We start from the raw sequence: 15,984 nt of genomic DNA on the forward strand, positions 1-15,984 counted from the left end.
GATCACTCCTAGATGGCAGAACGCATGTGTGTGGTGTTCACTCTTTTAAATCATTAGAGGGTATTGACTTTTATAAATGATAGCCTACCGTGGAGGGGGCAGCTCGTTTGCCAACATGATGTTATAAGATGTTTGTCTTTTTTTGTTACTTGGCCACAATATGTAAGGCAGGTTTTCAGAAGAAAATAAGTGTTGAAAGTCAATGTACAGTAATTGTTTATAAATATGCTTTGCCTCAACTTGTTTACACAATTTAGCTTGCTTCTGAATCATGTGAGACATTAATGCTGACATTGCCCTCTGCAGGAGAAAAAAAAAACATGCAGCATACAATTAAATACTTAATATAGATAATATAACATAATAATATGTGTAAACATACTTTTCTCAAAAAACTAACATACAGTCACGTAACACTTTATTAGGAACACTATACTAATACTGGGTCTCCCTTTGCTCTCAAAACAGCCTCAATTTTTTTGTGGGATTGATTCCACAAGATGTTGGAAACATTCCTTTGAGATTCTGGTCCATGTTGACATGATTGCATCACGCAATTCCTGCAGATCTTTCAGGTGCACTTTCTAGCTGTGAATTTCTCGGTCTACCATATTCCAAAGGTGTTCTATTGGATTCAGATCTGGTGACTGGGAAGGCCACTGAAGAACACTGAACTCATTGTCATGTTCATGAAACCATTTTTTTTGCTTTGTGACATGGTGTATTATCCTGCTGGAAGTAGCTATTAGAAGATGGGTACATTGTGGCCATGAAGGGATGCACATGGTCAGCAACAATATTTAAATAGGCTGTGGCATTCAAGCGATGATTGATTGATTGGTATTAACGGGCCCAAAGTGTGACAAGAAAGCATTGCCCACACCATTACACCACCTGAATGAATGAGAAGGTGTACAGGTATTCCTAATAAAGTGTTCAGTGATGCCTGCTTAGAACAGGGGGTAGAGCATTTATGAGCATTATTGTAATATTTCTGAGGTGAGAGATCAGTTTTGAGGCACATTGATGGCAAAAGGATAGCCCTTTGCTGTTACGCTGTGATGCATTCTGGGAGCCATACTCTGGACCAGTGTACATCAGAGAAATGAATACTGTATGTCCCACTCAAACAATAGGAATACGAAAGCTATAGTTTATTATTTCAAACATATGAAATCTTACCCAATAATCACAAGTAAAAGTATCCATCTAAATAACATAAATCCATAAAATCACAAAGGACACATGATTGGGGGAACGGCAAACAATTTAGACAAAAGATATATACAATATATTCAAAAACTGCTTATGAAACTACACATAACTTTTTGTATGTACAACTGAGTCAAAGCTGATATCTGACAAGACACCAAAAATGAAAATCAGATACAAAGCCAGAAACTAACGTGCCATTGTTTGTCAGCAGCTAATTTGGTCACACTGAAAATTATGACCAAAACAACCAAGATTGCTAGTTACATACTGATTTCAAGATCAGCCTATTGAAGACAAAAAAATAAATATACTACAGCAAATTAGCTCCCCAAAGCTTGGAACCAGGAGGGGTACCAACTAAGGAAGGCCATGGTCCTTTCACTTGACAGGTGAACCAAGTAAACCATGTGCAGGTGGTCATTAGTCTTAGATGTGCAGTTCGCACACATACACATGCTCACGCTCACGCACACTCACACTCACACTCACACTCACACTCACACTCACATTCACACTCACATTCACACTCACATTCACACTCACATTCACACACAGTGTATCGCAGTCCTTGACTTGACACTTGACAGTCAGGGATGAAAGGGAACAAATTCACTCTAGAAAACTGTCCATCGTTAAGATCTTGGGAGGAGGCGGCCGAGACACGTTCTTCCTTTTTGCCTTTAACAGCGGCCGGATCTCTGACAAAGGAGACTGGCGTGGAGGGAAGCATTAAGGAGACATGACAACTCCACAACATGGTCTCATTCCTTTCCAATTGTTTCCCTTGAGATATACGTACATCCATTTATAGTAACTACATTTGTCAGTAGATATACAGTAGATACTATACAGTACAGAGTACAGTAACTAGAGGTGTAAGATACACACCTAATACACAATACATCAAGAAAAAACATTCTAGAAAATCACAATTTCATGGCTAGAGAAAAAGGATACGGGTTGGAAGAATTTTGTCCGTCCTCCAAGTCCATCGTAGCCAGTTTTCATCTGGAATTGAAGAGTGAGTGAGAACTGTACTGAGTCTTTTACAATGTCTTTAAACACCTGGTAGAATGTGTGTATGCAACCGATTCACGAAAATAAACTACTGTCTTAAACAAGAGATCCTAATAAACAGTTTTAGCATCTTATGGTGGCCGATTGTTGTAGCGTAATTACACTATATGATGTTTTCGCTGAAATCTGAGCTTTTGAGTTTTGACGTGGTCAAAAAGATGACTTTCTGAAATGCAATGGATGCAAAATGCTCAAAAGATGTCCAGGGATGCCCAAGTACATTTTCAAACTTTTGGCAAAGTTCTAGACGCTTAAAATTCAGGCATTAAGGACTGTAATCACACACTCATGGCTCAAATGGCTGAATAAAAAATGTGACATTCAGAGTCTGGATCTCTTCATTACACATGTATGAGTGTTAACTTAAAGAAACAAAAGTATTTAAAAAAAGTTGTTGTATTAAGAGAGCCAGAGACATGCATATAGGCAATATTGCATAACTATTATATGGGTATGGTAGGAAAACTGGGTATCGAAGGGTTAATGTATTTTAAAATAACTAACTAACTAAATAAATAAAGAGGAACCCCTAAGGTTTGAGAGATGTGACTGAAGTGTAATAATAATAATATAGCGCCTTTCAAAAAACCCAAGGACGCTTTACAATAAAGGAAATGGTCAGAAAACAAACAAGCAAAACTGAAACATTGACTAGGGGCCAAAGGCCTTGGTGAACAGGTGGGTTTTAAGGGCTAATTTGAAGGAGTCCAGGGTGTAGGAAAGAGGAGAGTGTTGTGTAATACGTACAGCTCCTAGCCTATTCCTTTGTGGGTCCAGCATGCTGCCAAAGGCCTTCTTCCGGAAAAGGATGGATTTATTGAAGAACAGATCCATGGAGCCCTCCTCTTCTCTAGCCTGAGAGAAAGCACAAACACACATTCTTACTAATGATAAAACACAGCTCTCAAAATGTTCGACTACAGTCATCTGACAGACTTCCTATCCAGCAACTCACATCGGCAGTACAAGTGGAGCATGCGTTCATTTATATATAAATACTACCTTGCTTCCTGACGAGGCATTAACACTGTGTTTGGACGACGACAGCCTAGAAAACAATGCACATTAATTGAATATGAATACTTAATTCAACCAAATAATAATTTAAAAAAATCAGCAGCACATGGCCCTTCTCAATGCGACACTGTTGAGAGAGACTCACACAGGAGGGTCCAGGCGCATCTTCTTGGATGGGACCTGCTGCACCGGCCTCTTCTCCACCGGGTCAGGGGTGGTGATGTCAAAGGTCATGTTGAGGTCAACGTCCTGACTGTTGGCGGGCTGGTGGAGGCGGGGCTGTTTTAGATCTTCTGGGGCAGGGCTGAAAGACAAGGGGAAAAAAAAAACTTAGCAGTGACTCATATGAGATCTACTACTACCATCTACAACCTCAGTGACTAATACAAAGTTATCTACTGTATGTTCAATACATCCACATCTGTTCAGACCTCTCAAATACCAGGCGGCTCAGGGCTTCGTTGGTGCGTGTCGGTGTGCTCAAGGTCTTCTGAAGGATCTCCACTTTCTTCTTCAGACTCTGTCATGAGGTTAAGACAAAAATACATACAGGGTTCCTACAAGTTTTAACAAGTCAAATGTAAGACCTTTTTAGACCTCTTTAAATAGAATTGTAGACCTATTCGCGACACCATATGACAGCTTTTTGTCATCCTCGAGGTGATGAAATCGCCATACTGACAAAAAAGGGAGCGAATTGGCATTTTTTTGGTTCCAGCTTGATTAACTTTCGCATAATAGATGTGGTCGGACTGATTTCCTTGCAGGATCTCATTTGTCAGACCTAGCACCTCATTTTTTGACGGAATAACTGTAAATGTAAGACCTTTTTAGGCCTTGTGAATCGGATTGCTGTATTTTAGACTTTAAGGCTTTTTAAGACCAGCGCGGGAACCCTGTACATAATGAGTAAACTATAGTGTATTTTACCAATCATTTTCTAAATTAGTTTCGGCTCCTTACAGTGATCTCTTTGTCTGCGTGGGTCAGGTCCTTCTGGACGGCCTTCATGTCCTCCTTGGTCCTGTTCATATCCACTGTGGCTTTCTGTAACTACAGAGACATGAAATACTGTTAAGTCAAAGACTGGAAATAGGACACACACATATTTCTCATCTGATATAATCCAGTGAACAGTAGTATGAGAGATACTGTATATCTAATCTAATACACTTTCTGTTATGAGTCATCAATAGAATGGAACAATAATGGTTTCACTATCAATTACTAGATATCAATAGTTATGTTTATAAGCCATTACCTTGTGGCTTGAGGCAAACATCTCTTTTTTGAGCTTTTCACACATCTCGTTAGAGGATCTGAGGCCCCCTTTGAGATTGTCATACTCTCTGGACAGCGAGAAAGACAGAGGTAGTGGGCCATTAGAAAGGAAGGGTAAGTGAGTAGTCATATCAACTGTATGTGTGCGTAAGTGTAAAAACACATCAACTGGGGGGGAATGGGGCCCCTTACTTCTTGAGAGAGATGCAGTAGATGGAGAGCTGCTCCACGGCGGACTGGCCCACACCCATGTCTGTGATCATGGACTCCACCTCTGCCCTCTGACCCTGAAGCAACACGTCAAGACTGGGGACGGCAGACAGACAGAGAGAGAGACAGACAGACAGACAGAGACACAGACAGACAGGCAGGCAGACAGACAGGCAGGCAGACAGAGACACAGACAGGCAGACAGACAGGCAGACAGACAGGGAGGCAGGCAGACACAGACAGACAGACAGACAGGCAGACAGGAAGACACAGGCAGACAGACAGACAGACAGGCAGAGACACAGACAGACACACACATATTTTTATTTATACCCTGATTTGGTCTGTCTACAATGTGCCTGTCAGTCATGCGAAGTTAAAGCAGCCTATGTGTGACTGTGTCAGGGTGAGTGTATGCCTGTACCTTTCATAAGTTTTCATTTTGGTTCTGAGTCGTCTAGCCTCCTCCTTGGCGGCCTGGCTGTCATTCTGCTGGTTCTCCATGTACTTCATCTGTTTCTGAAAGGTGCAAAACACAAAGCATTGACAGTTTATTTTTATTTTAATTTATTTTTAATTTTATTTAACAAATGTAGTGAACTGAGCAGAACTGACAGTAGGTAAAAGCGAATGGGTGGTACATAACTAAATATTTGTCTCTGTGAGTGTAGTTTACGCAACAGCGATGAACCGGATCTTACCCTGAGAGCAGTGCAGAGCATCTCTTTCTCTCCAATCTCCTTACGCACACTGTCCAGGTCTTTCTTCTGCTTGTCCACATTCTCCTTCAAGCTCTCTACCATCTTCTGTCTGTCCTTCCAGTCTCTCTCTGTGAATAAAAAGAGCAGTCAAATATACACAATGTTTCAGTATACAACATGAGAAATAGGTCAAATTGTCATCTAAGTGACAGACAGCATCTGTTTTCGTCCTCCATCAACTTACCCTTTTCACTTAGAACGGCTTTTATTCTACCAAGCTCATTCTGAGGAAGAAAAAAACAATAATTACCAATGATAACACCACTGTCCTTAATTCACACAACATTTATGAATCAATAATGTAATATGTTTTTATGCCAATAAGCTTCGCAACTAAGCTCTGATTAAGTTCTACCAGTTTACCTGCAAACTTTCCGGATCCGTGAAGGATCCCTCTGCATCCTCTGTACCGATATCAAAGAACAGCTTACTGATAATATGTCTGGTGCTGACCTGAGGGTGGGAGACAAGACAGAAAGAGCAGAATGGGTGTCTCATCTCATCCAGAATAATTAAATGCTTAAATGTATGGGACCAGTCTACAGCAGGATAGCAGTAACAGACACATCTACTGTACCTGTTTTCTACATTGTGGACAGGTCTTGGTGGGAGCTGTCTGGAACCACTGAACAAGACTGTAACCCAGGGGAGAGGTTAAGATGACGCACACAAATTATATTTACATAATATGTTATACATAACGTCAAGTTTTATGCAAAGGGACTACGTGAGTTTAGAATGAGAAGGTTCTATCTCCGTTTAGAATGAGAAGGTTCTATCTCCGTTTAGAATGAGAAGGTTCTATCTCCGTTTAGAATGATAAGGTTCTATCTCCGTTTAGGGTAGTTCAGAGATATTGAGCGTCAAAGTTTTTACATTCCATTATGTTTTGTGAGATGGAACCGTTGTATTTTATTAATTACTAACTCAAAAATGTCAACATTTAAAAAATAACACCACACAGGCATCAATAAACACCTAATGGGTCAGATTATGTAAAAAACTCAATTTGGACAAAAATGGAGATGGAACCTTATAAATTCTAAATACAGACTGCTTCAATGTCTTTATTATGTAGTATGTACTCACCATTGGTAGTGGAAGGTATGCCCACAGTGAATGGCAGCCACATCTTTGGAGTGATCGAAGAAATCGGAACAGATGGTGCAATAGGCTCGAATAGGCATGTTTCAAGGACCAGACCTCTGGAAAGAATAATAGACGTTGCAGGGTATAGCTACATTATTATTGTGTTGAATAGACACATATGCAAGTATAGAACATTATTTAGCTTTATAAACTAGCCAGCTATCCTTTAGCTAGCAACATTGTCCCCTATTTAACCCAGTAGGAACCTCGTACAGATTAGACAATACATGTTTAGAACATAACTCTTACCTAAAGAGATTGTGTACATGTGAAATGTGTCATTCAATGACCCAATCGGTCAATTAATCTCAAATTAGGGCCCACAGATTAGAGTGCAGTGCATGCACACGTAATGTTATTTCCGCGCTTAGTTCGAACCCTAAAAGTCCCCGCCCCCTTACGTGTCACGTCATCACGTCAAATTAGGCAGGCGTTCAAGAACGAAACAGTTCGTGTTCATCTGATTCCCTCTGCTTTAAAACAATCGGTTATTATATTCCATCCAAGAATAACGTAAGACATACAAATAACAACACGGTAATATACTCTTATTATATAACACGAGCACACATTACAGTGCCCCCCTCAATATCAAGTTTGATGAACAGCGCAGCAATCAAATATCGCGCTCATGAACGTACCTCTGATTATCTGATTTCCCCCAATCCAGAAGCGCTGCCTGTGCTTGTTCCGTGACCCCTACTATCCTGGGAGACAAGCGCGTTAACTATCCACATTCTTAACTTCTATGTACTTCAAAGAATGGGAGACCCCTTGCTATGAAATAATATCGAATGCATCTCCAGTGGAAGAAATGAAAGGTTTGGGCTAAAATCGTTTAATTCGAATGTCTTAAGACATTATTGCTGCTGTCTCAGCAAGCTCCTCCTGTTTAGCAAATCTCTGACTTCCTCAAAAGTGTTTCGCAGAGATTGATGAATGACAAATCCAATTATGGAGCACACTGTGGTGTATTTGTATGCCTCTCGATCGTTTCCATTAGGTATTATGCAGAGCTGCCAAGTCTCACGCAATCGCCGTGAGACTCATGTCTTTTGAGTGAAGTTTGTTCGTGATGCATTGTTTTTCTCAGTTGATCTGAGACTCTGAGTCCTCTTCAAGTAATAAAACATGTTGCAGTGCAATTATACTTCTGATATGGTCACGTGGCTTCTTTCAGAGCATGCCCAGCCAGCACGCCTTGCTTTATGTTGTACAATCTGCCTTTGATCATACCAGAAAAGGGCTTTCGTAACACCATAACCGTTTTAATAAGCCATGGCTTCAGCCTACACCTTTTTGGTCCTGGTGTTATGCATTGTGACTGTGTAAATGTTTTATATCTGTATTGTGAATTGTATAGGGGACCAAAATAAACATTCTCAACTCAACTCAAATGTTGAACAACAATATCAGCTAGTAACTGTAGCACTGTAATGCATCTTATGGTCCAGGTGTTTTCATCTGCTGTGGATCTCAATGATGGCTGGGGACGTCCACAACACGGGTGTTCCATGGGAGGTCAGGACTCTGGACACCCTGGCACCAGTGGAGGTCAGGACTCTGGACACCCTGGCACCGGTGGAGGTCAGGACTCTGGACACCCTGGCACCAGTGGAGGTCAGGACTCTGGACACCCTGGCACCAGTGGAGGTCAGGACTCTGGACACCCTGGCACCAGTGGAGGTCAGGACTCTGGACACCCTGGCACCAGTGGAGGTCAGGACTCTGGACACCCTGGCACCGGTGGAGGTCAGGAGTCTGGACACCCTGGCACCAGTGGAGGTCAGGACTCTGGACACCCTGGCACCAGTGGAGGTCAGGACTCTGGACACCCTGGCACCAGTGGACCATCTCCGCAATGACAGGTCGGACAGCCCCACTCCGGGCCTGGTGGAGGGGACGGAACCAGGTGAGCATGACATGATGGCAGGCAACTGTAACATCATGACCTCAGAGTCCAGCAATGTCCACTACTACTATAGACTCAGGTCTGTCTGGCCCAGAAACGACCTCTGGTCTCCACCATTTCAGTGTTTGTAGAACTGAAGGATTCATATACGTGGAGGGAAAATTGCTGTGGCTCATTTACGAACACTTATATCTGGTTCATTTGCATCTGCATACAGACGGGGACAGCGGTTGTTTTGTCCAGACCGGTTGTTTTACTTACCACTATCTCAGGGCTTTGGCAAGTTTATTTGTATAGCACATTTCATACAACAGGGGCAATTCAAAGTGCTTTTACATGCATTATTTAAAAAATACAGCAAGAGGAGCATAGTAAAAAAAAATTTTTTTACAATGAATAAAAGCAAATATAAGAAGTAAATAGATAAAACATTTAAAAAGACAATAGTTAATGGAAAAAAAGACATTGATAGAAGTGTTTTTGTTTAATCATAACTGAGACAAAACATGAAGGTTTTTTAGCTTAGATTTAAATATTTTAAGGGTTTGGGCCTGTTTGATTTGCAGTGCGGATGTTTCTCTGTTGGCTCCAATTATTTATGCTAGCTTTTGATGATGCTTTTCAATCACTGAATGTGCTGGTCCTAGCCATAGATTTGTTATTCTTATGATGACTGATGTATATGATTCAGTTAGGCTACTTAGTGGACCTGTGTATTAGATATCTCAACTGGAAATGGTTAACGCAAGCCTCATTCCTTCTTGATTAAAGAGCCCTACCCATGCCACGATGTTCCAAGAAAGACAGCATGAAATGACATTTAAAAATAAATAGCCTACATAAATAAAGATATATTTCTATTTATCATGAACTCAATTCCATCATGTGACGTCGTTAAACCACTCTGACATGGTTTGGACCGTGCAGCCTCTGTGATTGGGACTTGTGGTGAACAAACCACCAGTGTGTTCTGGTTGGCTAAAAGGGAATAGGGAATGTCTGTCCAGTGTCCACACAAGCTAAATGCATCCTTTATCATCCTCAAATCCCACTCTGGATCTTGAATAAGTGGTATGTGGTGATAGCCTTGATTTTATGTGGCCAGCCCTTAGATTGTGACAATGTGATGTTGGATCAGAGTGTGATGTTGAATCATTCAATGATTACGACAGGACACGTTTGTTTATTGGCTATTCTGCTCAAGGTCACTGCTATGACAGATGTGTTTAGGGGCTCTGAAATATGAGGTAAACCAATCTTCAGAAAGGTCTCACATTGGATCTGTTGATAGGAACGTCATTATCATTGCTGAGGTGATGCAGAGTAATGAGAGAGACTCATGCCTCAGAGCAGTTAAGTGGATAAGTGTTGGCTCTGTCTTTCAGTTTGTACTTTAGTTTTTAGGGCCATTGAACACAAGTTTAAACTTTACAAAGTGTATCCTTTTAGTTTTGGACTTTCTATATTTCTATAGAAGTACATATTTCTTATTTAAGGCCTCTGTTACTTTTGACTGTGGTACATTTTTCTATTCGGTTGTTAAGTCTGACGTCAACGCGTGACGTTTAGCAATTTCCGGGTCCAAATAAAAAAATCCCCGTACCAGTGTACTAAAGCGGTAGAATAACAGTTCAATCATTTTTTTAGACTCGGATCTATTCATACAACAAGGGACACAGCACTTTCCAGTTTTTTCCATATTGTCAGCGTCTTTGAGCCTGGGAAAAGCGCTATACAAATATAATGATTTTTTATTATTACTGCAGCATTTCGGAAGAGAGCGCCTCAGCCAACGTTGGACCCGGAAACACGTCACGACTTAACAACCGAATTGTCATGGGAGATGTTATTAAAGAAGATGACAAGAAGTCTCCCTTTGTAAACTCTCCAGCAGAGGGCAGTGTCATCTATATTAATAATGTTAACAGGATGTGACTTGATCGACCAGGAAATAAACGTCATTCAATGAAAGTTGCCCAGCCTCCCCCTTTCACTTTTCCCATTCTCCTTAAGACATTCACTTCAAAGTGGTGTTCTGTTGGAGGCTGTTATAACAGATACATCTCTGACCTCAGCCTTGTGTCATCAAAGCACAGCAGCTGGCCACTCTCCGTTTAAGTAAAATTATGAAAACATCTCAGAAAAAAGATTATGTCTGCAACTCTGGTATGCTGCCATGGTGATTGAATTAAAATGCACAAACATACAATGTTTCAGAAGGTCAGGCTCGGAAAGATCCGACTCAGATGGCAACGTTGTCTGTTTGTGCATCTGAATTAAAAACAAGTAGGCTATATTAAAAAAGTATATCACTATGGGAGCATAACGGACATTCCTTTTCCCTTTGATGCGTTCCTCTGTCCTGCACCTGATTTAATTGGATGTGCAAATCATCTGTCCCTCGGTGCGTTAGTCAGTGTGTCAAAAACATGTTTCTATATCTAGCCAATGACTAGTAACATGTCATTAGGCTACAGTATTTGTTTGCATTGTTTCTTTGTTCCTGCAGTGTTTCATAAATGAATTTACTTGGCTTTTGTAAACGATTTCAAACAGAAAATAGTATTAACCCAGGATTTACCTACGAACAGTTAGCCGCATGGGGCGGCTGTGGTCGCAGGAGGTAGAGCCGCCGTCTAATGATCGCAAGGTTGGCAGATCGGCGGTTCGAGCCCCGGCTGGCCACATGTCGAAGTGTCCTTGGGCAAGACACTGCACCCCAAATTGCTCCCAGTGAGCGGGCCGGCCGGCGCCTTGCATGGTAGCTTGCCGCCATTGGTGTGTGAATGGGTGAATGAGAGGCCGGTGTAAAGCTCTTTGGATAAAGGCGCTATATAAGTGCAGTCCATTTACCATTTACCATACATGTTTCCTCTGTCTCCACAGGTGCTGGCCAGGAGAGTGCCATGTTCGTCCACTCCCAGTCCTTCGAGGACCTGACTTTAGACAATGCAGAGCAGACTGAGGCTGAGCCTGAGACAGACTCTGAGCTGGGGGAGTCAGAGGAGGTTCAGGGGCTGATGGGGGAGGAGGAGGCCCAGGAGGAGGACGAGGAGCAGCAGCAGAAAGAGAAGCAGCAGCAGCAGCAGGAGGAGCCACACACAGAGGGCAGGGGTAAAGAGGAGGACGTGTCCAGCGAGGCCTGGCGTAGCCATAGGAAACATGTGTTTGTGCTGAGCGAGGCGGGCAAGCCCATCTACTCCCGCTACGGCACAGAGGAGGCGCTCTCCAGCACCATCGGGGTCATGATGGCACTGGTCTCCTTCGTGGAGTCGGAGAAGAACATCATCCGCTCCATCCAAGCAGGTCAGGACCAGGTGTGGGGGGTAGCTTTGTGCTCTATAGATAGAGGAGCCAATGTGGCAACATTCTCTTTCCACTAGGGATGCACCGAACATTCGGCCACCGAATGTATTCGGCCGAATATCGCAAAATAAAGCACATTCGGTATTCGGCCGAATGTGTGAAAACACCGAATGTTTACCACCGAATAGTGGCCGTGTTTTGATGACGCAATACAATTAAATATAACTCTCAACAGGCGCGCGGCGCGAGGCGACGCGCTTTCAAAACTGGCTGCGTTCGTAAATTCACTCAGGAAATCCGATCAGCACTCGTGGAATGCCTCTCGTCCAATCAAATGACTCGGTTTCTCTATGACGTCGGGCCCAGTGTGCGCTCCAGCGCTCTCAGAGCGACTTTACGAACGCAACCTTACACTCATCTAGCTAGTTATCTTAGCAGTCGTAGCTCAATTTAAAATTGGAGTGAGAAGCAGAGTTGTTGCCTTGTTGAAAACATATTCAGACTCCCAGCTGTTCTACACGAGTTTATGACATGCAGCTGTATCATGCGGTGGTTTCTATGCAAACCAGAGACTATAAAAACAAAAGATATTCATTCTGAAATAACATGAACTATTATCCTTACACTCAGGTGGACTCAATTCAACTTGTTGAATGACTTGTTGAAGACATTTAGCATGTGACCTAATTTTAAGAGTGACAAAGGGTCTGAATACTTATGTACATGAGGTATTTCTGTATTTACATTTTAATACATTTGCAAACATTAAAAAACGTTTTTACTTAGATTATGGGGTACTGTGTGTGGATTGATGGCAAATCTATTCAAAAATGTGAAAAAAGTGAAGGGGTCTAAATACTTTCTGAAGCCTATGTAGAGACAAATCATGAATATCATTAACTTGAACCCTGGAAAGCAGTAGAGATTAAATCCCACGATAATTAGTTATAATAAGTTATATATAAAAGTTCTTTTTTTTCAATCTCAATTTCTTTCTTTGAGAAGCATGAATAAAAAGCAAAATGTATTTAGTTTATGCAATGATAAAATTAAAAACTGCCGATACACATTCGGTATTCGGTATTCGGCCAAGTGTTTCCTTAAATTCGGCTTCGGCCTCGGCCAAGAATTTTCATTTCGGTGCATCCCTACTTTCCACAGTATTATGTATGGGAAATGTGTCAGCCCAACAACAAATGCAAATCCATACAGTGCATTCGGAAAGTAGTCAAGTATTCCCCTTCACTTCTTCCACATGTTATTGTGTTATAGACTCAATTTAAAATAGATTAAATTAAAATAATTTGCCGTCAATCCACACACAATACCCCAGAATGACAAAGTGAAAACACATATTTTTTTAATTTCAGTCAATTTATTGCATTCTTCTTCTTCTTCTTACTACTAAATGTGCTTCCAGATGGCTGCAAAGTGGTGTTCCTTTACAAGAGTCCTCTGGTCCTGGTGGGCGTGTCCCGGACCTGTCAGTCAGACAGGGAACTGACGCGCGAGCTGCTGTACATCTACTACCAGATCGTCAGCCTGCTCACCGTGACCCAGCTCAACCACATCTTCCAGCACAAGCAGAACTACGACCTGCGCCGCCTGCTGGCCGGCTCCGAGCACCTCACCGACAACCTGCTCCGTCTGCTGGACCGCGACCCGGGCCTGCTCCTCAGCGCCGTCACCTGTCTCCCCCTGCCCAGCGCCACCCGGGACGTGATCTCCTCCAGCCTGCAGGCGGCCAAGGCCAAGAGCCTGGTCTTCTCCATCCTATTGGCGGGGGACCGCTTGGTCACGCTGGTGCGTAAGAAGGACCAGTACTTGCACCACATGGACCTGCACTTGCTCTTCAACCTGGTGGGCTCGTCCAAGGCCTTCCGCGAGGGCGAAGGCTGGACGCCCATCTGCCTCCCCAAGTTCAACACGGCCGGGTTCTTCCACGCCCACATCTCCTACTTGGAGCCGGCCTCGGACCTCTGCCTCATCCTGGTCTCCACCGACCGGGAGGACTTCTTTAACCTGTCCGACTGCAAGCGCCGCTTCCTGGAGCGCCTGAGCAAGCGCAGCGCCTACCAGGCCCTGAAGGAGGCGCTGAAGTTCCCCAGCTACTCTGTGGACCAGGTCGGCATCCCGGAGCTCAGGCACTTTGTGTACAAATCCAAGAGCTCCGGGCTCTACACCAGGTGCGCATTAGATGATTCACATATCCACTGAAATACACAACACTTCTCAGGGTTCGACAGTAACGCCGTTTTAATTGCGCGGAGCACGACGACGCTGCTAGATCCCGGATATTTTTACCTGTGTGCAGGAAGAACAACAGACAGCGCAGGCGCGAGACTAGACTAGATGATCGTGAGTGAAGATATTATCAAAGCGTACGCGCCTGTCGATCACCCGTACGCTTTGATAATATCTTCACTCACGCCTGCGCCGTCTGTTGTTCTTCCTGCACACAGGTAAAAATATCCAGGATCTAGCAGCGTCGTCGTGCTCGCGCAAACAAACCCCGCGAATGTTTTATTTGCTCCGGGCAAGTAAAACGGTGTTACTGTCGAACCCTGTTTCTGGTAGTTGTGCCACTAACAATACCGTGTCTCTCTTCACCACCAGCCCTGAGCTTCCCCTGCCATACCAATCAGAGGAGGAGCAGGAGAGGCTAATGGCTCTATACCAGTACCTGCACAGCCGCCTGCACCATCCGACACGCCCACTCCGCTCCATCTACCGCTGTGGAGAAACTGAGAACCTGCTGGCCTGGGTAAGAGATGTAGTTGTACATTTTGTATCATTTTGTTATTAAATATGGTTTTTCAGACCATTTAGCAAGTTAGCATGCATTATCAGGGGTGCTACGTCACCCTCCGTAAGTCACATGATGACTATTCTTCTAACTTATCTTCCGGTCTGCTAAACTCCGCTGCTGTTGAAATAACTTTTAGCTTCATGCAGCTAGGTACAATTCTAGACAATGTGGAGGACACAGTCACAGTAAGCAACTTGTTATCAACATAATTATGTGGGTGTTAAGGTTAGGACCGCCGCTGAGACCACCACTAGTGCTAGCGCTATCCATCTACCACCACTAGTGCTAGTGATATCCATTTAGCACTGTTAGTGCTAGCGCTATCCACCCCCCCCCCCCCCCCCCCCCCCCCAACAACAAAAATGTTATCAGCGCATTGATAATTGTATATTGCAGTGCAGAAACAAATCCTGACAGTGATCTCTACTGTTTAGGGGATTCTCTACCACTTTTATTATCTCCTCTCTCTAATCTCTGTGTACCCTTTTCAACCCCTGTCCCTACCTCTCCCTCAGGTGACAAGTGGCTTTGAGCTCTACCTCTGTTTCACTCCCCTGGGAACCAAGGCCATGGCCGTGTCTGCTGTTACTAAGCTGCTGAAGTGGATCAGGAAGGAGGAGGACCGTCTCTTCATCCTCACTCCCCTGACATACTGAGCTGATCACCCAGCCGACCCACCAGGAAATGCCTTGGCTCGTTAGTATGGCAATTAATCTGCCTTTTGATCTTGAAGTCTGATGAGCACTATTGGAGGCTATAGATGTTGAGACAACAACGCACAGCGCATGGACTACTGTGCATATGCCGTCTGTGTCTGTGTCTCTTGGATCTCACTAGTTTGACGTGCAGACTGGGATCCAGTGATTTGTTGTTTAGGAATGATGATACCTATCCCTCAACTCTTTGGTCAGGATCTTTTAATCAGGATTAACACAACGAGAGTAAAGCTTGACATTTTTTATCTAGCCAGATTTTATGATTTTTAATGATTTGTTAGCGATGCAGTGATTGTCCTATCAAGTCAAATATCTGTAGCGAGTTAGCTTTCCCACTAATGACAATAACCATGATTACACTTCTTATGCTGTTCCAGTTGCTTTAAGATGATTAGATAGATTATTTGATTGTAATTCGGTTGTTAAGTCGTGACGTGTTTCCGGGTCCAACGTTGGCTGAGGCGCTCTCTTCGAAATGCCGCAGTAATAATAATAATTCATTATATTTGTATAACGCTTTTCCGAGGCTCA

At 43.2% G+C, this 15,984-nt stretch overlaps 2 protein-coding genes across 2 annotated transcripts; one reads left to right on the forward strand and one right to left on the reverse strand.

The window, feature by feature from the left end:
- Positions 1–1,824: 1,824 nt before the first annotated feature.
- Positions 1,825–6,748, reverse strand: traip (TRAF-interacting protein; the record flags this gene model as incomplete). Its single annotated transcript, XM_080545633.1, has 15 exons — positions 1,825–1,926; positions 2,173–2,223; positions 3,040–3,147; positions 3,295–3,340; positions 3,455–3,613; positions 3,741–3,829; positions 4,273–4,362; positions 4,571–4,658; positions 4,783–4,896; positions 5,225–5,319; positions 5,502–5,629; positions 5,746–5,785; positions 5,925–6,014; positions 6,139–6,196; positions 6,651–6,748. 15 exons carry the CDS (start codon positions 6,746–6,748, stop codon positions 1,825–1,827), a joined length of 1,356 nt encoding a protein of 451 aa, XP_080401759.1.
- A 1,444-nt stretch (positions 6,749–8,192) lies between these two features.
- mon1a (MON1 secretory trafficking family member A) lies at positions 8,193–15,473 on the forward strand (the record flags this gene model as incomplete). The annotated part of the gene is made up of 6 exons (XM_080545911.1): positions 8,193–8,231; positions 8,529–8,622; positions 11,509–11,928; positions 13,349–14,114; positions 14,545–14,692; positions 15,253–15,473. The coding sequence occupies 6 exons, from the start codon at positions 8,193–8,195 to the stop codon at positions 15,391–15,393; spliced, it is 1,608 nt and encodes a 535-aa protein (XP_080402037.1). The 3' UTR covers positions 15,394–15,473.
- Between the last annotated feature and the right edge of the window lie 511 nt (positions 15,474–15,984).

The sequence above is a fragment of the Nansenia antarctica genome (genome assembly GCF_963989245.1).
Source record: "Nansenia antarctica genome assembly, chromosome: 15".
Lineage (NCBI taxonomy): Eukaryota > Metazoa > Chordata > Actinopteri > Argentiniformes > Microstomatidae > Nansenia > Nansenia antarctica.